General features: G+C 48.5%; 1 protein-coding gene across 3 annotated transcripts; it reads left to right on the top strand.

The window, feature by feature from the left end:
* The first annotated feature begins 4281 nt into the window (after positions 1-4281).
* Positions 4282-26625, top strand: GRIPAP1 (GRIP1 associated protein 1). 3 transcript variants are annotated; one of them, XM_030305178.2, is made up of 26 exons: positions 4282-4346; positions 6417-6483; positions 6625-6686; positions 8187-8213; positions 9001-9108; positions 11932-12082; positions 13060-13244; positions 13440-13487; positions 14189-14220; positions 14324-14371; positions 14503-14602; positions 16372-16449; positions 16652-16744; positions 17463-17597; positions 18402-18497; positions 18755-18967; positions 19102-19215; positions 20240-20317; positions 20422-20517; positions 20642-20698; positions 20784-20883; positions 22656-22786; positions 24147-24269; positions 24398-24491; positions 25238-25392; positions 26076-26625. In XM_030305178.2, exons 1-26 carry the CDS (start codon positions 4305-4307, stop codon positions 26166-26168), a joined length of 2526 nt encoding a protein of 841 aa, XP_030161038.1. In that variant the 5' UTR covers positions 4282-4304; the 3' UTR covers positions 26169-26625. The 3 variants fall into 3 exon arrangements, with proteins under 3 accessions (XP_030161038.1, XP_030161039.1, XP_030161040.1); XM_030305179.1 differs by lacking the exon at positions 13440-13487 and having other exon boundaries at positions 4283-4346; XM_030305180.1 differs by lacking the exon at positions 25238-25392 and having other exon boundaries at positions 4283-4346.
* Positions 26626-27084: the final 459 nt, after the last annotated feature.

The following is a 27084-nucleotide window of genomic DNA, read 5'->3' as shown; positions in this document are numbered from 1 at the left end:
ATGGGCTACATGGGTAAGGGGCACCAAGGAATCTACTCCTGAAATCATTGTTGCACTATATGCTAACTAATTTGAATATAAATTTAAAAAAATAAAACAAGATTAAAAAAGATTTTATTTTGTTTTCTAATGGCAAAAAAAAATTAAGGGAAAAATTGGGTGCCTGGGTGGCTCAGTTGGTTGAGCATCCAAATTCGGCTCTGGTCATGATCTCATGGTTTGTGGGTTTGAGCCCCCTGTTGGGCTCTGTGCTGATAGCTCAGGGCCTGGAGCCTGCTTTGGATTCTGTGTGTGTGTCTCTCTCTGTGTCCCTCCCCTGCTCACTCTCTCTCTCTCTCAAAATTAAATAAGCATTTAAAAAAATTTAAGGGAAAAAGGTCAAAAGAGCCAACAGAAAAATGGGCAAGATATGTGAACAGATAATTCACACATTAAAGGGGGATATTAAAATGGCCCTTAAGCATATGAAAAGTGTAATCTCTCTCATAATTAGAGAAACAGAAATGAAAACTACACTGAGAGAGGGGCACCTGGGTGGTTCGGTCGGTTACGAGTCTGACTCTCGATCTCAGCTCAGGTCTTGATCTCAGGGTCGTGAGTTCAAGCCCTGTGTTGGGCTCCACTCTGGGCATGGAGCCTCCTTAAAAAAAGAAAAAACAACAACAACGAGAATGGATAAATGGATGGTGAAGTATCTATATCACAGAATTCTATTCATCAATAAGAAGGGGGGAAATTCTGATATACACAACAAGTTGGATGAATCTCAAAAGCACGATGCTGACAGAAAGAAGCAAGACACAGAAGAGTGCAAACTGATTCTATTTGTGTGAAACTCTAAAAAAGACAAATACAATCTACAGTGACAGAAAGCACATCAGTGGTTGTCTGATGTGTGGGGGGGGGGTCAGGATGGGGCACAAAGGAACTTTTTGTGGGGCAATGAAAATGTTTTACATATTGATTGTGGTAGTGGTTACAAGGTTGTATACATTGTCAAAGCTCACTGAACTGTAGCCTTAAGATAAGTATATGTATTGTTAAACAAACAAGACAACCGGCCCAAAATGGAGTTGCTTATGCTAAGCCCCACTTCACCAAACCAAGACTTAATTACAGTTTTGGCTCTCCCAGAAATGGAATCGTACACAATCAGGAATCACCTGATCAGCACTAGTTTGGTAGTCTGCCTGACAGACTCCTGCCATCCCTAAAGGAAAGTAACCTTGCAATAACCAATCTGGGTTTTTTGCTTAGAAAATTTCCTTATTCCCGCTCCCTTCCGGCCATAAAAATCTTTTATTTTTGTACAGCTTCTCAGGGCTCCTTTCCATCTACTAGATTAGATGCTGCTGTAGCAGGATTCTCGCATAGAGTCACGACGCCGATGTGGTTTTTTTGTTTTTGTTTTTGTTTTTTGTTTTGTTTTTAGGAACAACTTTATTTGTGCCAGCATGGCTCAGTTGGGTTTTTACCCCAAGAACTGAGCACTGAATGCCACATGGCATAGTTTTTTTTAATATATTTTTACTTTTTTGTTTCCCATATATGGTAACACATAAACATGCAGTCTGATTAAGTGGTCTCATGTTACAAGGTCTTGAGGGCTGTTGTCATGTGTATAGCCAGGTTGCCTTGAGGTTTTTTTTTTTTTCCTTAGGGAGGGGACCCTACCACACTGCCTAATTCAAATAGATTTTTGCTTAAATAAACTTAAAATTTTTAATAAGCCTCGGTTTATCTTTTGGGGGGGTGGGAGAAAGAGGGAGAGCATCTCAATAAGGTTCATGAAATTACAAAAGGGAAAGAGGAGCCTTGGCTGAAAACATTTTCCCACAGCAGGAAAATTATTTATCCCTATGAAATGAGGGCAGAAAAACCCACAAACGCTTCAATGAGCTACCATCTCTTGTCTCTCAGATCAGGGAAAAGTTTTAAATACAACATAGTCTGTTGGAAAGGCTGTGGGGAAACAGGCTGTCAAATACAGTGCTAGTGGAAATAAAATTGGAACAGCCCTTTTGGTAGGAAATTGGTACATACCTAACAAAACTATATATGCACTTTTTGATGCAGCAGTCCTAGTCCTATGTATTTACCCTAAAGATATACCTCAGATAATACAAAAATACATATATGTACAAGGGTATTCTTTTTGGCATTGTTTATAATTAATATTGGAAACAACCTACATGGGAAAACATAGGAGAGTGGTTAAATTGTGTCTACATAATGGGGTACTGTGTGGCTGTGAGAAAGGAGATATTATCAAATGAAAAATGCAAAGCATGCTATACTTCATGTAGGATAAATAAGATAATATACATATACCTGTTTATCTGAGTGAAAAGAAACACAGAAGGGATAAACCAGAAAGTAGAGTGGTTACCTTAGCAAGGGTGGGAGGGGCAAAATGTAATTCAAACAGAAACAAAGGAATCTGACTGCATTTCAAATGAATAACACAGCCTAATTGAAGGGGTTTGAGGAGGAGGAGAACTAATTCAAGTAGTTTTTGAACACAGTATTTTGACTATCATATTAAAGACAAAAGGAACTATGTCAAATATTGAAGATTGTAAAACCCAGTATTTTGACTATAGACTGTCATGACCCTAAAGACAAAAGACTGTAATACAACTATTGACCTCTAGTTGGTAGGTTTGTTTTTTGAAGTAGTCTTATGGTTTAGCAATTTTGGTTATTTAATGTGTATGATTACACAAATAAGTAAATTTATTGTGGATAATGAGAGCCAGGTTTCTTTCTGTTGGAGAAGGGATTTACAAATATGGAAAGTGAGAAAACTAAAATGAACCTTGTGTTGTTGGGCTGAAATGTAAGGTATTAGTAATGAACTTATGTTTTCAAAATATAGATACCTATAGCAAAATATATAAATAGATATGTATGACTAGCTGGATTAGAATACATACATATATTTCCTAACTGTGTACACTAAGAGGGCCTAGAAACAATTAGACCCTAGTAGCAATGAACACTTTGTCAACTGGGGCTGAAAAAGAATAAGGTGAGTCTGTAGCATCTTGTAGTGCCAACAAGAAAGTGCTACAAAAAAAAAAAAAAAAAGAAAGAAAAAAAAACTGTGATGGCAGCATGCCAAAGGGACACAGAAGTCAACTTGAAGGAACTCCCACTGGCCAAATCCGGAACAGTTTGAGCGGCAAAGAAAATAATGATAGTGATTATAATTCATTGAATAAAATAAGTCTGTACAGCTATACATACATAAATGGAAGAGAAAGCTCTTCCTTACAGTAGAACAGCAACTAATAAATACCAAAGGAGTTGGTGTTAGAAAATCATCAATAAATACAGAAACCAATGGTTCAGAAATTTTATATAGAAAGAATGATAAAGAAAAGGTGGTAAAACGTAAACAATTTATGAATTTGGGTAAAGGCTACATAGAATTTCTTTGTACCATTCTTGTTTCTGTGTACATTTAAAATATCAAAGTTAAGTTACCACCCCCCCCAAAGAAATATTTAAAAAAATAGCATGCTAGTATTTATATGTTTCTAAACAGGCTAATGTTTTTCTTTCCCAGATAAAAATTACTGCTTGGGTGGCGGGCGTTGCAGAGGGGGCCAGAAAGCACAAGAGAGGATTATAGAGCATTTTACTACTTATTTGGATGTTCCTGGTGTTTCGCCATCCTGTTTCTGTTTTGTTTTGTTTTTTAAACGAAGTTTTTCGTTTGATTCACTGCCATTCTTTCCTCTCAGGTATTTTAAATTTATTTGTGCCTAGGTCCTTTACCTAACATGATTTACAGCATCATATCAAGAAAATTAGCGTCAAATCTTACCAAAAAAAAAAAAAAAAAGCCAAGGGCTTCACAGGAGGCGGGATTCCCCTCCGGGGTCACACGGAGGAGGGCGGGAACAAGACCAGAGCAAAGCTTCCGCTTTCATTTCTAACATCATAAGTCAACCATTCTCATTAAAGGAGTACGACGGAAGGGTGATTTTCTGTCGGCAAACATTTCCCTAGCGACGAGTCCAACCATGACACAGGGATACCACAGGGTCGCATCACAATGGGTACTTTGTGAAAGCTCAAAAGCCAGATCAGATGACCTAGTTTGTGGTAAAACATTAAATTGCAATTCACTTGACCTGTCAGTTTCATTCTCTTCTATTTGTCTCTAAAATACTGAACTTCCGGGGTAGACTCCTCCCCCTCCATTCCTGGCCGGTGGTTTGATCCGGCCAGAATACTGACAGGAGGGACGAACTGCGTCTGCGCAGAAGGCTGTCGGGGGGGGTGGGGGGAGGAACATGGCGCAAGCTCTGTCTGAGGAGGAGTTTCAGCGGATGCAGGTGCCGCTCACCGGGGAAAAGACCACCGCGTTAACGGACGGGGGGCGGGGTAGAGAGAGGTCGGGCCACCGGCTCTGAGAAGGGGTTGGTTGGGATGGACCTTGAGTCTAAGGGGTTGGTCTGGAGAAGGGAAACTGAGGCTCTGAGTGGTGAGACTGTTGGATTCCGAGATACTATTGGGCTCTGAGGGGTTGGATTCTATTAGCTTTGTGGGCGGAGGAGAGAGTCCTAGAGTGGGTGATACCTTACTCAGACCTGGAGGGGACGAGACTTTTGGACCCGTGCGGGGGACACCATGGGTCGGTGATGATAACATTGGGTTTTGAGGGAAGGAAATCCTGAGAGGGCGAAACCATTTTGTCTGGAGAGGAAGGAAGCAGACGTTGGGCCATTTGCGTCATGGTGGGGGGAGCCCTTGAATGGGCAATACCATTACCCGGTGGAAGGTGGAAATGTTTGTGGGAGATACCACTATGCCGAGGAATTGGGGAAAGAACCCACATGCTGTCATTGTTCCTGAGAGGTGGAGATCCTGCGTGAGTGCTGGTACTGGATCCTAAGAGGTGGTGGTACCATTGGGTGATTACAGGTGATCCCATTAGGTCTGGGGTGAAGAGGACCCTGACTGGGTAATACCGTTAACTCCTGTTGGAGAGAAGACCAAAAGAGGTTAAAGAGTGTTACCTCGGACCACATGGAGGGGAAATCACTGGGCTTTAGGGAGGTACCCTAATTGGGTATCCTGACCACTTGATTCTTTCTGGGACGACTCTGAGATCGGATGAAAGGCCAGAGTAGGCCCTTGTTGAGAGAGTTCCTTACCGGGGAAGACCATTGGATTTTGTGTGGGAGGAGACTCTGAAAGGGGGAAGCCCTGAGTGGGATTCTGTGGGAGGAGAAGAAGAACTCCACGTGAGTATAGGTAGTCCTTTGATCCTTGAATGAGAGAAACCAGTTGTCCCTGTGTGATGGAGGCTTAGAGTGAGAGGGTAAGATCACTGGACCATGAAAGGGGAAGTTAAAACTTGTAACTTGTGTGGGGAGATTCCAAGTAAGAGTACTCACTTAACTGGCCCACCCAAGGCTTTGTGGAGGAGAGACCCTGAAGGATGTAGGACCATCACATTGGATCATGACTGGGGAGTTCTTGAGGGATGTGGGGGACCCTTGGGTGAGGAAGATTGATTTCACTGGGCCATGAGTGAAGGAAAAACCATTTGGTTCTGATAGATAGGGCTTCTCCATGTGTTACAAGGGTGTACAAATTGGGTCAAGACAGGTAGATCACTGGGTCTGGTAGAAGAACAGGGCCAAGCCCTCTGACCTTAAGCCAACTACCAGGGGGTGGAGGCTGGTGCCATGGGAGGAGGGAAAGAACTTGGTGGGGTAAGGGACAGTAGGTCTGGGAAGAACTGGCCTCAGTGCCTTACAGGGCTGTTAGGAAGGGTATGCTATTTGGAGTGGCCCATACCTCACTCTCCCTTAATTCTTGAAAGTGGTTTGGATGTGTTTTGAGAGTCTTGGGGGTAAGGAGGATCCAGGCAGCCCCCAACTTAGTGTAAGTTGGACAGGAGTATACTGGGCCCTCTTCCCTTGAAAAAGGAGTAATGCAGGCCCTTGTCCCCTATACTCAGGGGCCTCCAAGTCTGGCCAAGAGTATAGACAATACTCTTCTATGACAGAAAGATAGAACAATGTTTAGTGTCTGATGAGGCCAGTGAGGATGAGGAGGAAGAACTTTATGCTGTGGGCGTGGAGAACCATGGAACATGCATATGAGCAAGAACCTGCTGGAGCAGTGCTCTGTCATGGCCTGAGTGCTGAGTGAATTGGAAGAGGATAGAAAGAAGAGTGAGGCTGGCTGTGGTTATAAGTAGAGCTAGAGAAGGTAGGACATGGGCTGAGGGGCTGGAGGCTCATTTAGGATGCAGGGTACATAGGTCTTAAGGAGTGGCTAAAGAGGCATGTGGAAGGCAGCAGGATCTGTGGGGCTCAGGGGATTGGTGCCCTCACTGTGAGAGTAGGGACACATTCCTGACCAAGTCATTTCCCTTCCCTGCCTCCCCCAAGGCTCAGCTCCTGGAACTCCGGACAAATAACTACCAGCTTTCAGATGAACTACGCAAGAATGGTGTTGGTGAGCCAAGAGGGTCTCATTAGATGGGGGTGGCTTTTGGAGATAAGAGGCCAAGGGAAAAAACCTCAGAGGCCTGGCAGGAAGACCTTTCAGCTTCCTACCACTGACTGAGGCTGAGATTCCCTGCTTTCCCCACACTAGAACTCACCAGTCTTCGACAGAAGGTCGCCTACCTGGATAAGGAATTCAACAAAGCTCAGAAGGTACCTCCCTCCACCCAATCACCCACCCATTCTTCCCTGTAGCCCTCTGACTCATTCACCTAGCCAGTGAGCACCTACAGGGAACCAGACCTAATGTTACATGCTGTCATCAGTCATTCAAAAAAACTCTCACAGAAGTCTCTTTAGTTTGCTAATTTTATCTAATCCTGCTTAATTATTGATTTTTAGTTTACTCTTAATTCATTTTCAATTTCAATTACTTATTCTCATTCACTACCTTCTAACTAAATAGTCACATCCAGGGGCATCTGGCTGGCTCAGTCAGTGGAGGATGTGACTCTTAATCTCAGGGTTGTGAGTTCAAGCCCCACGTTGGGTGTAAAGATTACTTAAAAACAAAAAAATTCTTGGGCCGCCTAGGTGGCTCAGTCAATTAAGCGTTGGACTCTTGATTTTGGCTCAGGTCATGATCTCATGGTTTGTGAGGCTCTGCCCTTGGTATTCTCTCTCTGCCCCTCCCCTGCTCACACTCCCTCTCTCTTTCTCTCTTTCAAAATAAATACATTTTTAAAAATCTTTTAAAAAATAGTCACATCCATGGGTGAATCTGTTTTGAATCTGCCTTTTTAAATTGTATTTTTAAAAATTTTTTTGAGAGAGAGAGAGAGAGGGGGAGAAAGAGTGTACAAGCAGGGTAGAGGGGCAGAGGGAGAGAGAGAGAATATTAAGCAGGTTCCATGCTCAGCGCAGAGCCCGATATGGGACTTGATCCCATGAACCTGGGATCATGACCAGAGCTGAAATCAAGAGTCAGACACTTAACTGACTGAGCCATCCAGGTTCCCCCCTTGAATCTGCCTTCTATCCTCCACTCACACTCCTGCCTTGTGCTCCCACTTCCCATCCCTGTCCTGGCCCTGTTGGTAAATTGAGACTAAACCTACCTCTCAGATCATCTGAAGATGAATTGCGTGTAACCTATTATGGCCCCTCAAGGCATTCAAGGCCCTCCTTTATCTCTTTCTTCCTGTCCCCATGCATAACTCAATGTTATGTGCTCTATAAATATTTGTTAGATGAAGGAATACAGAATGCGGAAAGTCTGGCAGTCCTGAAGGTGAGCTTCTCTTTGGTAGGGTGCTGATTGCCCAACCTGGCAGTGCCCTCAGCTACCCAACAAGGGAGCAGCAGTTTTCATGGTGCATGGGAGGGATCCACATAGATGTGTTTGGACTGATGTAGAAATGAAGCCATAATTTCTGAGCCCAGAGACCCAGCCCATGAAGGGTTAAATACTAAAACTCACGGAAAGTCTCCAGAGCTTAGAAGAAAACATGTAAACAGGATGTCATTCACTCACTCACTTCATCATTCCTGTGGACTACAGATTTCATTCAAGTTCTGTGGTTAAAGACACTCCCATCCCTTGAACCTATCATCATTACCCACCCCCTTGACACTTGCCACAATGTTTCCATACCCTAGTGAGGGAGTCCATCTCTGTTCACCTTATCTCTCTTCCCACCCCCTCACCCTTAGGCACTGAGCAAGAGCAAGAAAGCTCAGGTAAGGGGACCCATGGTGGGTGAATGTGTCTGGGAGACTGAGGGGCGATATTTCTGTATGCTGGGATCTCCTAGTACTGGCCTTTCTTTCTCTGTGTGTGCACTCACATCTGTGACTACCTCACTGTCACCTGTTTCTATGTCTGTCTTTATTTTCCTGTTTGTCTCACTCTGTGCTGCTTTCTGTGTCTTTCCTTCTCCCTTTCTCCCCATCCTTCTCTCTGAGTCTCTCTATGCCTCTTTTCCTGTTCCTCTCTGACTCTTGCTTCTCTCCCCATCCAACCTTCCCTTTTTCTCTCCCCCGCCTGTTCCTGTCTGCCATCATTTCTCTTCTCTCCCTTTCTTTATCTCTCCCTCTGACTCCTTGTTTCTCTCTCCCCCTGTTCCTCTATCTCTTCTTGACTCATTTCTTTCCCTGACCCCCTCTCTCTTGCCTCTGTTCTGTTCTCCCTCCTTTGATCTCTCTGTTCCTATCTTTCTCTCTGCCTTTTCTTTTTTTTCTCTCCCTCTCCATCCCTATATATCCCCCTTCCCTCATCTCTCTCTACCTCCTCTCACCTATTTCTGTCTACCCCTCTCTTTCTTCCCACTCTCTCCCCTGCCATGTCCACCTTCCCTTCTCTCTACCCTTCCATGTCTGTCTCTTTCCTTCCTTTTATCTCCTGATTTCACCCATCCCATTCTCTGTACCCTATGTCCCCCCCCCATCATTTTCTCCCTGTTTCGTTGTCCTACCTCTCCATCCTTTCTGCCCTTGTTGGAGACCCTGCCCTTGTCTGCCATTGCAGGAAGTCGAAGGGTTGCTAAGCGAAAATGAGATGCTGCAGGCAAAGCTGCATAGCCAAGAAGAGGATTTCCGCTTGCAGAACAGCACACTTATGGCGGAGTTCAGCAAGGTGCTGGTGCCTGGGATTGCCGAGGGGGATCCAAGGGGGGATCCGAGGGGAGGGGCCACCTGGGCTAAAGTCTGAGGGTAGCTGAAAGTGGTTGGACAGAGGCTGGCCCTGGATCACTGTCCATGGTGCTGAAACATCCTTGCTATGTGCTGGGGGGCAGTGATTTGACAAATGGGGCTGCCGACTGTGCTGCGATTAGAAGGCTGCGAGCCCTGAGGACAGCTGGTTCCAGACCAAGGCACTCCTTTTCTTTGAGCTTCAAGTTCCCTTGTGTATATTTGACAGCTGATGCTATGAAGCTTCAGGGCATTGGAGGGTCTGGAGGGTCTTAGGTAAAGTTCTTATGCTTAGCATGAGATGGAAAGATGTTCTAGCTGCTTCCCTTTACTCTTCCTTCCCTTCATCTGACATGAGCCTGGAGTTCTAGTTCTTCTAGATAATTCGTGCTGGATTGGATCATTCTATCTCCTCACTGGTTTTAGTGTCCTGGCTGTTTCTGAATCTACTAGGGAGTTAGAGATATTATCTTTTGTTTCTTTATCTATCTTCTGTATCCATGATCAATAAGTCTCTAAAGTTTTAGTGTGTTTTGAGGAAAAAATTATCACGACAGCAAAAATGGTATTTCCAGGACTGCATGTGAGAATGTAGTACTTAAGACCTTAAATAAGAAAATACGAAAACAACCTTTAAACAGTTACAATATCGGGAGAGGTGATTTAACAAGTCTAAGTTAAGAACCATAAGGCCTAGATTAAACTCTTGGCTCTGCCTTTTACTAACTGTAATCTTGAGCAAGTCACTTGACCTGCCTGTTCCTTGGTTCCCAGATGTTTAAATTGGAAATGATAATGACAGTACCTGCTTTGCAGGGATTTTGTGAAGATTGAATGGATTAATGTCTGTACACCACTTATAACGGAGCTTTGCACATAGTATCAGCTATGTAGGTGTTAGCTACTATCTTTTTATTATTACTGATTCATTTTTCCCCTAAAATATTTTTTGACTATTTAAAAGTTTTGAATCCATCCTGTGGCCCTGCTCTGCCTCAGCCCTTACTGCCTCTTACCTGCTCTATTCCCACAGCCTTCTTGCTGGTCTCCTTACTTCTAGTTTGTCCTACCAGTCTGTGCCCTAGAGGTTGTCCTGACCTGCAGGCCTTACCACATCACTCCTTTAAGCAACAACTCCGAGTGGGTCCCTGACCCTGACTGTTCAGACCCCCTGGTGCTCATGTAATAGCTGACCTCATCGCCTCACTTCTCACTGCGTCCTGCCTCCAGCCTCAATGGTATCATGGTTCTTTTAGGATGAGGCAGGGACAGGGATTCCTCCATAAATACAGCTTGTGTTTTCCAGCACCTGTCCTGGGCTAGGCACTGGACCAGGTATAGAACCTCCTTCACACTCCCCCTCCTCCTCCTCCTGGGAACTGGAAGTGCTAACAGAGAGACCTGGATTCAAGGCCTACCTCTACCACTTATTTGCCAAGATATTTCAGCTCAATTTTTCCTTCAACAAATAGTTATTGAGCACCTCCTTCATGCTCTGTGTTCTGGACATAGTTGTGAGCAGCACAGAACAGCCCCCACTCTTAGGTAGCTTATATTCTGCTTATGGGGTGGGGAGAAAGATAAGATATTAAAAAATAATAATAGTACAGATAGCTGACAGTTACATAGTGTTTACTGTGTGCCAGGTCCTGTTTGATGTGTTTTACATTATTCACTCATTTATTCTTACAACAGGCCAATGAGATATTAGTAGTATCCCTACTAAGCACATGAGGAAAACTGAGCCCCAGAGAAGTAAAGTAATTTGTCTCAAGGTCACATAGCTAATAAATAGCAGAGTAGAAGTTCACATCCAAGCAGTCTGGTTTCAGAATCTGTGCTTGTGACCCTATGTTACAAAATAAAGTTTAATTGTCGATCACAATTTATAATCCAAAAATGTGCAGAGCTTTAGGAAATTAGCGTACTAGGTAAATTTAATTGTGATAGTACTAGGTAAAAAAAGAAATTAACAGAGTGCTGTGACAGAGAGTATTGGGATTTCTGTGTTGGGGGATTACTACTTCAAGGAATACATCTGAACAGAGCACTGTAGGATGCAAAGGAGCCAGTCATGTGAAGAACTGGATGAAAGGAATAGTGTTCTGGGTAGAAAGTAATTCCAGGCAAAAAAATAAAAATTCTCTGTAGGTTTCAGTATTCTCATCTGGAAATGGGGTTTTAGCATCACTTATCAGGAATGCTCTGCAAACTGTGTTTTGGCCAGGAGTCGAGCAAGGGGCTGGCCTAGTTTTATTTGCATTGTACCTCGCTCCAAGGCCAAGCGCTGATGATGGTGGAAGGCGGGGGGAGGGGAGGTGGCTGTGGGTAGCACTGGCTTTGGAAATGCCCTGAAAGCTGTGGTGCCTAGGCTCCCAGACACAGACCCTTCACAGAAGAGGTGTGGCAGCAGGGCTATTTGTGATGTTGACATCTGGGACCAGCAACTTCCAGAGGAATCTGAGGTCTTGGATTATGACTATGAGGTTGGGATTGGGCAAGCAGAAAAGTATTCTTGGTATCCTCAATCCTCTGTGACTCTGCCACTTACCAGATGTGGAATTTGAGGTCATTTAACATTTGTGGCTCAGCATCCTTATCTGTGAAGTGGGGGGGGGTGGATAATGAGGAATGACAGCACCTACATCACAGAGACATTATGAGAATTCAGTGAACTATAAAGTACATCAGCCAAGCACCATGTATATTTCAGCAAATGTTGTTTTGATTCTCTGCTTTTCTGTTCCCTCCCTCCTCCCCTGTTCAGCTCTGCAGCCAGATGGAGCAGCTGGAGCGGGAGAACCAGCAACTGAAGGATGGAGCTGCCAGGGCAGGCACTGCCCAAGCTGGGAGTCTTGTGGATGGTGAGCTGCTGAGGCTGCAGGCCGAGAACACAGCCTTGCAGAAAAATGTGGCAGGTACAAGGAGGCCCTCCTTGGAGATGCAGAGACCTTGGGGACTGAGTAGGGTGTCTTCCCCCTGGGGGCAGGGGAAAGGCTTCAGAATTAGGCTTGGCCCTGCTATGAACCAGCGTATAACTTTGGACAAGCCATTTCACCTCTCTGAGTCAAAGCTTCCTCATCTACAGAGAGCTTGTAGGGATGTACACTCCCCGGAAGATTGCAGTAGAGCTGAGCTAAGAGGTGGTAGCTTTCTTAGTTTAGTTCAGTGCCTGGTACCTAGCAAACGTTAGGTTAGCAGATTGAACATCAGAAAGGAGCTGTTTGCTAAACGGAGAAAGTGAACGAAGGAGCTTAGGGGAGATTCTGAGCCCAGATTGTCAGTGGGGTCTGGGATAAAGGCTGGTAGAGTGTGGGTCCCAACGTGGGGATGTTTGGGGCTTGTGGTGTGGTGGGTGGTAGTTTGGTGATCCGGAGGGAGACTTTGTAGAATTTGGTTGAAGATGAGTTTATAGGAGGATTCAGCTGTAAGTAGTGGGTAGAGGATGGTGGGGCCTGGGGGGGTGGAGGGGTGGGGCTCAGGGAAACTGGCTTGGGCTGGTCTGATTGTAGACAGGATTTCAGTGAATGGTAGGGCTTAAAAGATTTGTGAAGGGAGGTGCCCAGGTGGCTCAGTTGACTAAGTGTCTGACTCTTGGTTCCGGCTCAGGTCATGATCTCATGGTTTGTGAGTTCGAGCCCCTAGTGGGGCTCTGCGCTGACAGCACGGAGCCTGCTTGGGATTCTCTCTCTCTCAAGATAAATAAATAAACTTGAAAAAAATATTTGTGAGAGGTGTGGATGGGGCTGAGCCTTTGTTTTGTAAGCTTTTGGTCATTTTGGGCAGGGTCTCTTCTACCTGAGGGATCCAAGGCCAATTCTCCCATCTATTTGAGGCATGGCAAGGGTCTTTGGAGACCACCTCATCCATCATATATTTCTGTTCTACCCACCAGCCCTGCAAGAGCGCTATGGGAAAGAGGCCGGGAGATCCCAAGCTGCCAGTGAGGGCCAAGGGGACCCCCCAGGGGGCCCAGCCCCTACTGTCCCAGCCCCCATGCCATTGGCAGAAGTGGAGCTGAAGTGGGAAATGGAGAAGGAAGAAAAGAGATTGCTCTGGGAGCAACTGCAAGGCTTGGAGGTGAATCTGGGTCTGTTGGGGCTGGAGTGTCAGGAGGCAGGCAGGTGCCCTAGCTCAGTCTATGGTCCCACGGAAATGTCTGTGACATCTCCATCTTGTGGGCTAATGGATTAGGAAGGCAGGAGGGTAGGGGAAGGCACAGGCCTCACCTCCCCCTTTGCTGAAGATAGCTCCCTCCCTCATCCTTCCCTGCAGAGCTCGAAGCAGGCTGAAACATCCAGACTGCAGGAGGAACTTGCTAAGGTGGGGCTGCTGAGTTTTCCCTGGACTTTGTTCCACCCCACTCCCCACCTGCCATGCTTCCCCTGGCAGGGCAGGAGGAGCGGAGTGCCCCCCTCAAAGCCTCAATGTCACCATCTGTGAAATGAGGGACTCACATTTATGTCTCAGAGTTGCGTTCAATATGGAATAGGCTAATGTGCTTCCTCTGTCTTGTGGCTGGCAGGCCACATCTTTCTCTTATGTGTCCTCTCAGTTCTGCTTGTTCATCCATCCATCCATCCATCCATCCATCCATCCATCCATTGTGTAGACCGCTGGCTCTTATCTTAGGAGCTGGAGACCCAACGATGAGGCAGGCAATCATGATCTTGCCTTCCAGGCCTCCTCCCCTAGCCATTCTATGATGTGGCTGTCAAGCAATATGTTGGGGGCATAAATGCTGGCCTTTGGAGCCTGAGGGAGCTGGGTTGAGGTCATGTTGTTGCTCCTGACCACCTGGGCAACCAAATTACTTAACTCTTCTGAGACTCAGTTTCCCCATTTGTAAAACCAGTAGTACTCACTTCTCAGGACTGCTCTGAGGATCCCATGAGATAACATAAGTAAATTCCAGCTCCCAAAAAGGACTTAGTAAGAAGTGTCTATAAATATTAAATTTATTTTTTTGTCTTTATTAATGTGCAAATCATTTGTCTGCACCCCCCTCCCTCACCCCACCCCAGCTCTCTGAGAAACTGAAAAAGAAGCAAGAAAGGTAAATTTCTTTTTTTCCCAAGGTGGGGAAATGAATTTTGAGGGACTGGAGAGGGGACTGACTTGTGGAACTGACCCATCTATGTCTGTCTTTCTGTGCCCAGTTTTTGCCGTCTGCAGACAGAAAAGGAGACACTATTCAATGATAGCCGGTAACTACCAGGGGTGGGTGTATTGGTGGACAATAGGGACAGTACCCAGCAGAATTGCCTGAAGACCACAAAGGCAGAGGTGGGAGACGGGTCCTCGGGCCATGGTCAACATGCTCCCCCATCGCCCCCAGGAATAAGATTGAGGAGTTACAGCAACGGAAAGAAGCGGATCTCAAAGCTCAGTTGGCTCGCACTCAGAAGCTGCAGCAGGAACTTGAGGCTGCCAATCAGGTGAGGGGCTGGATTCTGGGATTGCTGGGATAGAGACCAGGGCCGGGAGTCCAGGGAACCCTGAGGTCTATAGAGACTGGCTGGGGAGGCTAATAATTCTTGTGTTGGAAATATAGGGACTGGATGGGTACTGGACCCCCTTGGAGCTAAGAAAGTGGGAATTAGGGAGCCCCGAGAGTCCTAGGAATTGGCCTGAGTATGCATGAATCAAAGATCTCAGGGGCGCCTGGGTGGCGCAGTCGGTTAAGCGTCCGACTTCAGCCAGGTCACGATCTCGCGGTCTGGGAGTTCGAGCCCCGCGTCAGGCTCTGGGCTGATGGCTCAGAGCCTGGAGCCTGTTTCCGATTCTGTGTCTCCCTCTCTCTCTGCCCCTCCCCCGTTCACGCTCTGTCTCTCTCTGTCCCAAAAATAAATAAAACATTGAAAAAAAATTAAAAAAAAAAAAAAAGATCTCAGGGGGCTGAGGACTTGGCAGCTGTGTGCCACAAGGTTGGATGAATCTCAAACTCTGGGAGTTTAGAGATAGGAGTCTAGAGTCACTGGGGGCTGGGAGCGAGAGCTGGAGTGAGCCTGAACTCCCTGGAGGTTTGGTGATTTTGAGACCTTTGGGGACTGCATAGATATAAGACTTTCTTTTTTTTTTTTAATTAGTTAATTTATTTTTTGGGGGGAGGGGCAGAGGGGGGAGAGGGCATCCCAAGGAGGCTCCACATTGTCAGTACACAGAGCCCGATGTGGGGCTCAAACACATGAACTGTGAGATCATGATCTAAGCCAAAATCAAGAGTCAGTCACTTAACCAACTGAGCCACCCAGGGGCACCCTCTAGATACAAGACTTTCAAGGGTTTAAGACAGGTGCGCCTGGAGGCTGAGTGTGTTTGAGGCCCTCAGGGTATGGGGGCTGGTTGGGGAGCTGAGACAATTAGTAAGTTGGATTACTTAGGCTAAGTGGTCCTGAGACCTCTGGAGGCTGTGAATAAAAACAAAGCAAAGCAAAGCAAAACAAAACAAAACAAAAAACTGGTTAGTTGAAGACATCCAGAGACTGGAGCAAAAGTCTGAGAGTTAGAGGCTAGGGGACTTTAAAGCCTCCAGGCTTTCCTCCAGAGCAGGTGAGTCTGAGATCCCTTGGATTAGGGATATGGTGGTTTGGGGGTCTAAGGTTGGCGACAGAAGTCTGGGTAAAGCTGGGTCTTCAGTTACTTAGGTCTGAAGATCCCTAGAGACTGGGGACAGGAGTGGCAGGTGGAGGGGGGGGTAGTCAGTCAGATTTCACCAGGAGCTGGAATCTAGGAGACTGTAGGGGTTTGAGAACTCTAAGGTTTGGAGTTATGAGTTTGGGTGGACCCTAAGACTCTCGGGAGCTAGCGACATAGACTGAGTGTGCCTGAAACCCATGGGAATTGGGGTCAGGAGTCTGAGTGACACTGTAGTCCCTGAGGGCTAAGTGTGTCTGAGAATCCTGGGGCCTCCAAGCTAGCATCTGGGTGAGTGTGAGACCTCTTTTGGATGGGAGTGGAGTGAGTTTAAAATCCCTAAAAACCTAGATGTTTTCTGAGATTCTTGGAGTTAGCATATGGGGTCTGAGGCCCCTGGGGGTAGTGACCTAGAATTTGGGTGAGTCTGAGTCTGATGGCTGGGTAGTCCAAGGCCCTCAAGTGCTGGGAACATTCTGTTGGGGGGTCAGAGAGGGATCCTGTATGGTTATATGTACCCCAAAAGGGAGACTGAGGTCTAGAATGGGCTCCCCTGATCTGGTCCCTACAGAGCTTGGCGGAACTAAGAGATCAACGGCAAGGGGAGCGCCTGGAGCATGCAGCAGCTCTGCGAGCCCTACAAGATCAGGTACATGGTAATGGGAAGCTTCTGGGAGGTAAGGGGATGAGTAGAGGGCAGCCTCAGCAGGTATCGTACAGGCAGGCAAGGCCCCAGGGGTCCTGTCTCCCCTAGCCGTGGGTGTGCACCCGTGTGTTTTCTTTCTTGGCTGTGGGTAGGTCCTGTCCCCCTGTTCTGGACCCACTCTCACCTATTGTGGGGGTGGGGCCAGGTGTCCATCCAGAGTGCAGACGCACAGGAACAAGTGGAAGGACTTTTGGCTGAGAACAATGCCTTGAGGACTAGCCTGGCAGCCCTGGAGCAGGTACAGGATACCCGGGAGCCCTCGCTCATCCCTCCCCAGTTTCCCGTCTCCTTCTGCTTCTGATCCACATCAGGGCAGAGCAGTCTGGACCTCCTGCTGTTGTCCTGCCTCTGTTTCTGTTTGATTCTCAGCCTCTCCTCTCTTATGGCTTCCACCCTTCTCTCTGGCCATCCATCCCTGCTTCTCTTGCATTTTCTAGTTTCTCTCCAGTGAAGTACAAGAAGTGTACCAATCGTGGTGTACACTCAGTGAATCATGTCTGTCTGTCTGTCTCCATGGGGCCACCACCCAGATCAAGATGTAGAGCATTTTCAGCACCTTGGAAAGTCCCTTTTACCCCTTCCCAATCAGTACTTCCCCAGAAATAACCACTCCTCCGACCTCTAGTGACATAGATTAGTTTTACTTGTTCATTAGCTTCATGTAGTGGAATCAGACACCCATTTTTGTGCCTGGCTTCTTTCCTGTGAGGCTCATCCATACGTAGCATTGGTCTGTTCTTTTATCTCTGTTTACTATTCCACTGTATGACCATACTACATTCATCCATTCCCCTGTTGATCTCTTTATCTCATTCGTTTTTCCTTTGAAATTCTCTTACTCTCCTGGCTCTCTTTCCACCTCTCTCCTTGTCTGCCCAGAACTGGGAAGCTCACACCCTATGGCTGGCCCCTGGGGCCCTTTTCCCTCCAATTCCCATCACCTCCGTTTATTTCAGATCCAAACAGCAAAGACCCAAGAACTCAATATGCTCCGAGAAGAGAATACTGGGCTGGCAGCTGAATTGCGGCAGCGGCAGACTGAGTATGAAGACCTCATGGGGCAGAAAGATGACCTCAACTCACAGCTGCAGGTGACATCTCTGGCTATGACCTGTCTTCTCCCGGTTCCCTAGTGCTGGCTCCGTGGAGTCCTACATGAGGTGCAGGGAGAAGACTATGGAGTCAGGAGGACCCAGGTTCCAGTCTGGTTTCCTGACTTATTAGCACCTTGTGTCCTAGACCAGGTTGTCTTCCTTCGCTGAGACTGAACCTCTTCAGTTAGACAGGATAGCCATTTTGAGTCTATAGTAGAAACCAGAACCATAGTGGATTAAATAAGATAGAAGCTTCGTTCTCTCTCACGTAAGAATCCAGGTGGGCTGTCTAGGGATGGAACAATGGCTTTGCAATTACCAGTGACCCAGATTCCTTCCACATTGCAGTTCTGCCACCTCCAACATAAGACTTCTATCTTGGCAGCCAAGATGCTTGCTCAGGCTCCCCTACCATCATGTTTGTATTCTGTCTGGAAGGAAGGAGGAAAAAGGGAAGGGCCCAGCATGCCCTTTTCCTTTATGAGTATAACCTGAGTTACACTCACTACTTCTTCATACAGAAATTAATCATAGGGCCACACCTAACTGCGAGGGAGGCAGGGAAAAATCAGTTCGACAACCATGTGTCCAATGACGAAATCTATTGCTAGGGACAGAGGGGAGGACACATAGAACACTGGGGAGCTGCTGCCAGTCTCTGCCATGGTTCTCATCTAGAAATGTAGAGAATAGCACCAACTTTACCAGGGTTAGGGGAGACCAGTCTACCAGAAGCGTCCTGGGTGACCATCACCTCCCCGAGGCTCTTTATGAAACTCATCTCCTTTGTCCCCTCATTAGGAGTCATTACATGCCAATAGTCGGCTCCTGGAACAACTTCAAGAAATCGGGCAGGAGAAGGAGCAATTGACCCAGGAACTACAGGAGGCTCGGAAGGTGCGCAGCTCTGAAAGCCCAGAGGCTGCAAGGGGAGGGATTGGCCCTGGTCTGTAGGGAGGGAGCAGGTGATGTGGGCAAACGCATGGCAACAGGAAAGGATGGAAAGTGACCAGTTCCGTGAGGATAGACGAGTGACTTCGCTGGTTCTGTGGGAACGGGGAGGAGGCAGAATTGGGCTTGTTCCTTGGGGAGAAGGTGGTAGGCCGTGTCTGACGTTGAGAGAGGAGATTGACTGGCATGCTCCTGCCCCCCAGAGTGCCGAAAAGCGGAAGGCCATGCTGGATGAGCTGGCAATGGAGACCCTGCAGGAGAAGTCCCAGCACAAGGAAGAGCTGGGAGCGGTCCGACTGCGGCATGAGAAGGAAGTGCTGGGGGTGCGTGCCCGCTACGAGCGGGAGCTCCGAGAGCTGCACGAAGACAAGAAGCGGCAGGAGGAGGATCTCCGTGGGCAGATCCGTGAGGAGAAGGTGGGTGGGTGCATGGCGATATCCTTCTGTCTCTAAAAGTGGGAGAGCACAGCATCGCCCGTGGGCCAGGGGATGGTGTGGGTGAGGTGTCCGCTCCTCCGCCTGCCCCATCCATGACGGTCTCCCTCTCCCAGGCCCGAACACGGGAGCTGGAGAATCTCCAGCAAACGGTGGAAGAACTTCAAGCTCAGGTACACTCCATGGATGGAGCCAAAGGCTGGTTTGAACGGCGCTTGAAGGAGGCCGAGGTGAGTTGGTGCCTGATGAGGCACAGAGGCTACTGGGGCACATCCATGCCAAACCAGGGGACTGGGAGCAGTCAGGCCCTGGAATTTCCTGAGATACTCTGGACTTGGACATCCCTGCAGCCCCACCAGTTCCACGGCAGCCATCCAGAGGGGAGTCAGGGGATGGCCATCAGTAAGGCAGGATGTCAGATATGCAAATTTGAAAAGGCATCGCTTCCTTCTGAACCTGTTTCTGTCAGGAAATTATTGTAATATACTGTTTGTGTTTATAACATCTGTTTATTCTTCTATTTTTATTTTATTTTTTAAATTATTTTTTTTTATTTTTGAGAGAGGGAGAGAACATGAGTGAGCGAGGGGCAGAGAGAGAGGAAAAGAGAGAATCTTGAAGCGGGGGCTTGAGCTCACCCAATGCGGGGCTTGAACTCAAGAGCCGTGAGACCGTGACCTGAGCCAAAGCCAGATGCTTAACCGACAGCCACCCAGGCGCCCCTGTAATAATATACTGATTTTGTTCAAACAAGGATTTTTACTGCCATTTTTTTTGAAGACTCATAATAATACCTCAGAGGAAGTGTCACGTAGTAGTGAAGAGCACAGACACTGGAAGTAGTCATTTGCATGAGTTTCCATCCTGACTGAGCCCCTTGCTAATTGTGGGCAAGTTACCTGACCTGTGGCCTGTTCTCTTCACCCGTAAAAAAGGGATAATAATAATACCTGTCATCTAGGTATTATGGGAGGATTGTATAAAATGAGTCAATATATGTCAAATCCCTACAACATTCCTGGCGTGCAGTAAGTGCTGTGTTATATTTTGTTAAATAGAATAAAATGCAGATGTCAGTCTGTGATGCAAACAGCACAGCCCTGGATGTGACACTTCTGTGTACTGCCTAAGGGCACACAGTGTTCCCTGCAGGAGTGTCTCCTACATGCCCGCAGGCCCCTGCCGCCATCACATCCCTCACTGGGCGTGACGTCCTCTGGGAGGCCATGGCCAGACCCACCACTTGTCTCATAGGAATCTCTGCAGCAGCAGCAGCAAGAGCAGGAGGAAGCCCTCAAGCGATGTCGGGAGCAGCACGCTGATGAGCTGAAGGTGCCCCCCTGCATGATGGCATCCTTCTCTCCCGGGAGGGCCAGGCCCTAGAGGGAGGACAGAAGTTGCCCAAGTAGAGGCCTGAGCTGCCCTCTGGTTTGCAGAGCAAGGAAGAGGAGCTACAGGGTGTGCGGGATCAGCTCCAGCAGGCCCAGGAGGAGCGGGACTGCCACCTGAAGACCATCAGCAACCTGAAACAGGTCACTTGTCCCTCCGCCAGTCCAGATACAGCCTGGGCCTCAGCACATAGTAACGGGGCGGGGAGGGAATGCACTGCACATGGCCATTGTGGCAGCCACCAGCCACACCTTCTCTATCCCACAGGAAGTGAAGGACACAGTGGATGGGCAGCGAATCCTGGAGAAGAAGGGCAGTGCTGCGGTATGATGGGGAGGTGTCCAAGCACGGCCCCCCACCTCTGGGTCCACTGGGCCTCAGCCCTCCCCTTTCCCCCTGTTCCCCACAGCTCAAGGACCTCAAGCGCCAGCTGCACCTGGAGCGGAAACGGGCTGATAAGCTGCAGGAGCGACTGCAGGACATCCTTACCAACAGCAAGAGCCGCTCTGGTGAGGGACCAAATGGCAGGGGGGGCTGGGGTGCAGGGGAGGAGGCCAGGCTGGGGCCCAAAGGCCAGAGGTATTTCCTGTACCTCGTTCCACTGGGCTGTCCTGCGCTTTCTGTCCCTCTTGAACTTGGTGCGTCTGTCTGGCTCTCCTCTGTTTCTCCTGCTCTCTGCATTACCTCTTTCTTTTTCATTTTTTAAAAAATTTTTTATGTGTGTTTATTTATTTTGAGAGAGACAGAGACAGCGTGAGCTGGGGAGGGGCAGAGGGAGAGGGAGAGGGAAAGAATCCCAAGCAGGCTCCACACCATCAGCGCAGAGCCTGATGTGGGGCTGGAACTCACAAAACCATGACATCACGACCTGAGCCAAAACCGAGAGTCGAATGCTTAACTTGACTGAGCCCCCCCGGGCGCCCCTCTGCATTATCTCTTTCTGTGTCTCTCCTCTGTTTTGGTCTCTCTGTGCCGTCTTGTGCCATCTCTCTGTCTCTCCTTTTCTCTCTCTCCCTGCTTTCTTTCTCTCTGCTCTCTTTTCCCCTTGCTGCTTTTTCCTTCTCTGTCTCTATCTTCCCTCTCTCTCTCTCTCTTCTCTGTCTTTGTCTCTGTCTCTGGATCCCCCCAACTCATACATATTCCCACACCTCACCTGGTGTCTCTAAATTTCTTGTAGCCATTCTCTCATTCTATGAATAGGGACTGAGCCCCCGTGCTCACATCCAGGGTCTTTGATAGGAAACCCCCCGAAACTCTGTCCTCAGGGAGCTCCCGGTTGAGCTAGAGAGACACACAGCAGTGCAGCATTATCACCATGCAGCTAAAATCCATGTTATTTCTGCCGCTTAGGGCAGAAGATACAACAAAAACCCTTGAGTTGCTTTGGACTTTATTTTTTAAGAAGGAAATGGCCTATAAATACATTTAAATAAATAGATAAGACACAGTGATGATAGCTCTGGTGCATCTCCCACATCACAGGCTCAGAGAAAATTGCTCCCCTGTCCCCCTGCAGCCATCGGCTCCTGCTGGAGACCCTCGGGGTGGGATGACAGCCCCCTTCCCTGATACCCAGAAGCAGCTGCAAGAGTAGAGGCCCGAGCTCGGTGGCCCTGTTTTAAGTGACATGGCAAAAATGGATGTATCGCTCACCCTATCTGTGTCTCTCAGAGACACTGGGTCTCCTGAAGTGACCTCTCTTTATAAAGGAGTTTTGTTTCTGTTTTGCTAACCGATCAGTGTATGAATCAACAAGCAGATTCCAGTGGCTTGCCATACATCGTCCTTGTCCATTAGATGAAATCCGGATTTAGGTTCATGGCTACATGTCCGTCTCTTTTTTATTTTTCCCCTCTGGTCTCTGCTCTGACCCATGTCTCTATTTGCCTCTCATCTGCTGTGGCTTACTGTCTCTCTTGGATTTCCCCTCTGCGTGTGGGTGTGCCCCTGTGCTCTCTCCAACTGTTGGTCTTCCTTTCTGCATAACCCACGTCTGAGTGAGTGCATATGGCCCTTTATGCCCGTACGGGTCCACATTGCCAACTTTCTCCCAGCTGCTTCACCTTTGTTTCTCTTCTGGCGTGTGTGTTTGCCTGGAGAGGCAGCCACTTTCTCTGTTTCTGCCTCTCCCTGTCGTACTGTCTGTTTCCACCTTGCCTGTGCCCGAGTGTCACATCACCTCCTTCCATCTCCATCAAATCTATTTCTGCCTCTTCCTGCCAGTCGCTGCCCTGGGACCCTGGGGGATTGGGGCTCAGGTTTCTCTTCTCTCTCTGCCCAGGCCTCGAGGAGCTGGTTCTGTCAGAGATGAACTCACCAAGCCGGACCCAGACTGGAGACAGCAGTAGTGTCTCCTCCTTCAGCTACCGGGAGATCTTGCGGGAGAAGGAAAGCTCAACTGTTCCTGCCAGGGTAAGGGGCTAGGAAGAGCCGACAGCCCAGCCTCTCCTACCCAGATTCTGGGGGTCCACCTTTTCTCCTCCCCTGCAGCCATCTACTGCTCTGGGCCCAGCACACACATTTTCCTGTCAACTGTTGTCCATGCTTGCCAACTTGGATTCAGATTGCCAAATCAGGGATGGGCAAGTTATTCTCTCTGACCCTCTGTTCCCTCATCTGTGAACTAATTCCACCTTTCCTGGTGTCATAAAATATGTAGCTCATAGAAGGTGCATCATCTCTATGGGAGGTCCTTTTTTCCAACTCATAATTATCACTTGTGACTGTCGTCTATAATGTCAGCTTCCTGGGCTGGCCACTTTTCTTTGTAAATGATTTGTTATCAATCTGTAAGTAGTATGTGTGCTGTATAGAAAGATTTGAAAAGCACCCACAAGCAAAGACTTTTAAATCCAAAGAAACCACATCTTCACCATCCAGAGATCACCACTATAAAGCCTTGGTTCACACCCTTCTAGATCTTGCTCTTTTTTTTTTTTTTTAATGTTTGGTTTTTTTTGAGAGAGAGACAGAAAGTGAGCCCGGGAGGGGCGGAGAGAGAGGGAGACACGGAATCTGAAGTAAGTTCCAGGCTCTGAGCTGTCAGCACAGAGCCTGATGTGGGGCTCGAACCCACAAACTGCGAGATCATGACCTGAGCTGAAGTCAGATGCTTAACTGACTGAGCCACCTAGGTCCCTTGAATCTTGGTCTTTCTTGAACCTAAATGAGATCATAAGTAACCCATTTTTGTTCAGCTGATCTTTACCTTCCCAGTTTTGTAAATTTTCATCTCATCTGGTACTTTGGCCTTAATCACATCTCTCTGGTTGGCCCCAAAATGTCCTTGATTGCTGGTTTTGCGAAAACTGGCATTCAGTTTCAGGGCTCATGTCACATCTGGCTGCTTTATGTCCGTTAAGTGTCTTGAGTCTAGTGTGGTCCCTTTTTTTTTTTTCATGGCACCAACCCACAGAGGAAACCACCCAGTTAACCTGCAGAAAGCATCCCACCTTTTGGTTTTCCTGCTGGCTTCCTAGTGGTGTCATATTTCTTGTTCCTCTGTCCCCTAGTTTTCCTGTCAACTGGAAATGAGATCTCATTTGTTATAGGCCCTTTGTTCATCTTCTCAGGAAGGAAATGACTTGGTGGCTCCTATGTCCCTCTTTAGGCAAAGGGAGGCCCAGAGCCTTCGCAGGTGCTGAGACTTGTCTATAGCCCCCGTCACAGAGCCCATCCTCATCCCCCCTGGCTCCCTCCCAGCCCCTGATCCTATCTGGGGCAGGTGGCAGCGCTGAGACAGGGCTGGCCTCTCCTCTCCTCTTCCCTGCAGTCCTTATCCAGCAGCCCTCAGGCCCAGCCTCCGCGGCCAGCAGAGCTGTCAGACGAGGAAGTGGCCGAGCTCTTTCAGCGCCTGGCAGAGACACAGCAGGAGAAATGGATGCTGGAGGAGAAGGTGCTGCCTGCCTGCCTGTCCCCACTTGGCACTCCCTTGGAGAGGAGGCTGGGGCGTTGTGTGTGTGTGGGGGGGGGGTGCCTGGCTGGGCCCCTTATTGTGCATGAACATGCTGGGCCACCCTGCAGGTGAAGCACCTGGAGGTGAGCAGCGCCTCCATGGCAGAGGACCTTTGCCGGAAGAGTGCCATCATTGAGACCTACGTCATGGACAGCCGGATCGGTCAGTGCTCCATCCCTAGCCTCACCCACCATCCAGCCTCTGACCTGCCCCCTCCTGCCCCACTGTTTCCTCTCGTCTTGCAACTCAGCAGAGTTACTGACAAGGACCACAGCTGCCAGAGGGGAGAGCAGGCCAGGCCCGTCACTGTGTCTGTCTTTCACCTCGGCTCTTCCCTTCTGCCAGGGTCTCTCCTTTCCCCAGTGTGTCTCTCTGTCCTTCTCTCTTCCCCCCACCCCTTCTATCTGCCCTGCCTCCTCATCTTGTCTCACTGCTCCTGCTACCTGTCTGTCCTGTGCCTCCTCTGGACGTTTTCATCCTCTGCATGTATACCCCTTTGGGGCTCCTTATCTGTTCTTCTCCCCTCTCCCACTTTCTCTCCTCTTTTGCCCCCCTCTCCCATCTTCGTTTCTTTTGCTCCTTTCTTTCACACCTTCTCCAATCCCTGTTTTCCCCGTATTGATCAGAATAACATGGACTGATACGTGCTGAGAGCTGACCGTGTGCTCTGCGCTTTGCGTGCAGCCACTTTTCCAGGTCCACGAATTGTTTATTAGCCCCATTTCTCAGGGCTGCACAGGTAGTAAGTGACAGCCAGGTTTCACATGGCAAGGCCTCTGCCCCCTGCATCACGTGGCTTCTCCCCCCACTTTTCGACCCCACTCTCTGTTTCCCTCTCTTCTGCCCCATCTCTGTCATCTCTCCTTCGGCTCTGCCGAAGGGGTGGTTCTCAGCCTGGCCCCTTGCAGATGTGTCTGTGGCAGCAGGCCACACAGACCGCAGCGGGCTGGGCAGCGTTTTGAGAGACCTAGTGAAGCCAGGCGACGAGAACCTTCGGGAGATGAACAAGAAGCTACAGAACATGCTGGAAGAGCAGCTCACCAAGAATATGCACTTGCACAAGGCGAGTGTGGCCTACCAGCCTACCCATCTGTCCATCTAGCCACCTCCTCCCTCCACACCCACCTGATCCCCCCACCACACAGCCCCCAGGTCATCTGCCCCCTACCCATCTAATCATCTGCCCCATGTCTTTCCACCCATTTCCTGACATACCCCTCTCTCCCTCTTACCTACTCATCAGTAGCCCCTTGTCTTACCTTTTACCCACCTGCCCAGCAACCTGCCTGCCTACCTGTTGTTGCCCACCTGTTTGCCTACCATGGATCCCCCATGCATCCACCCACACGTCTACTTGCTCATCCTGCCCCCCAGATATTCCCCTTTTTCTGGGGGAGTCAGAAATTATGCAGACCCAGCCCCTGCCTCTGAGAAGTGAGCTCACCATTTAGTGGAAAAGATGGTCGTGAGGTGAGGGTTGTATCCTCCAGCCCTCACCATGCACAGCTGGTGATCCATGCCTATATCCATATCCCTGGGAGGCTCCCCCTCCTCTCCCCCCCACACTTATCTTTTCCAAGCCCAGCCCACTGCTGGGGTTCTGTGAGCCTCTCAAAATACCTTCCTGTGCCAGGCTAGACATAGCTGGGCATTGATTAATGAGGTGAGATGGATGACACCCCAAGCTTGGTGAGGGAGCTTCCCCTGCTGCTTCCTCTGGCCCCTGATGGCTCGTTTGTTTCTTAGGACATCGAAGTTCTCTCCCAGGAAATTGTGCGGCTCAGCAAGGAGTGCGTGGGGTCCCCTGACCCAGACGTAGAACCTCGAGAAGCCAGCTAAAGACCTGCGAGCTGCACCTACTCCTTCCCCTCCCCACCCACCAGGAAACCATTCCCTTGGGCTGCGGTGGGAAAATGGGACTGCCAAAATCAAATAGGTTGGGAGACTGGACATTAAAGGGGTTGGAGGCCTGATGGCTGGTGTTAATGACCCTGTTTTAGGGCAGAAGCCCCTAGGGAGTGGGGATCCTGAGGGGAGGGTCAGGGATTTCTCCTCCTTCTTGGCCCTGGCTCCCAGGGGCCTTTGCCTTCATCTCTGCATGAGCTCTCCCTCCCCAGAGACCAACTCTTTTTTATTTTATTTTATTTTTTAATTTATGTCTGGAAGCCTGGCTACTCTGCATTTGGGATTGGGGATGTTGGGTGGGGGACGGTCCATGTTCAGCGTTCTAGCAACGTGTGTGTGTGTGTGTAAAGGCTGCAGCCAAAATACCATCTGGCCAGATGGGCCCACCCACTGATGTCTACTCTCATTCTTTCCAACCAGGAGGGATGTGCTGGTGATGGGGAGGTCACACCATTGGAATGGGAAGGGAGGTCTCTGGTGGCATGAGGAGGGTGGTCTCTGGCTACAATTTTATCCCCCTTCCCCTACCTTCACCCAGCTGTCTCCAGTCACTGTGGGCCCGCCCCTCAAACTGAATGGAACAGAAACATGGGCAGATATGTATGTGGGTGGATATGTATGGGGTGTGGGTGTGGATGAGTGGGCAGATGAGAGGATAGATAAGTGGTTAGATGGACTGATGGATAAATAAGTGGAAGGTTGCATGGATGAGTGATAGGTTGAGAAAAATGGACAGATGGATGGATGGGTGATTGCATGAATAAATGGATAGATGGATAGGTCAGGGATGTAAGTGGACAGATGGATGGCTAGGGGAATGGATTGATGGATGAGGAAGAGTAAAGAGTAG

This window comes from Lynx canadensis, chromosome X (genome assembly GCF_007474595.2).
Source record: "Lynx canadensis isolate LIC74 chromosome X, mLynCan4.pri.v2, whole genome shotgun sequence".
NCBI classification, from domain to species: Eukaryota; Metazoa; Chordata; class Mammalia; order Carnivora; family Felidae; genus Lynx; species Lynx canadensis.
Note: the sequence above shows the minus strand (reverse complement) of the source record. Positions and strands in the feature narration are given on the sequence as shown.

What these genes read in the sequence shown, in the direction of transcription:
- GRIPAP1 (XM_030305178.2), top strand. Translation starts at nt 4,305, where the DNA reads ATGGCGCAAGCTCTGTCTGAGGAGGAGTTTCAGCGGATGCAG. An exon ending in CTGAAAAAGAAGCAAGAAAG is followed by an intron (nt 14,221 to 14,323) that starts GTAAATTTCTTT and finishes TTCTGTGCCCAG; the next exon opens with TTTTTGCCGTCTGCAGACAG. An exon ending in ACCTCAACTCACAGCTGCAG is followed by an intron (nt 17,598 to 18,401) that starts GTGACATCTCTG and finishes TCCCCTCATTAG; the next exon opens with GAGTCATTACATGCCAATAG.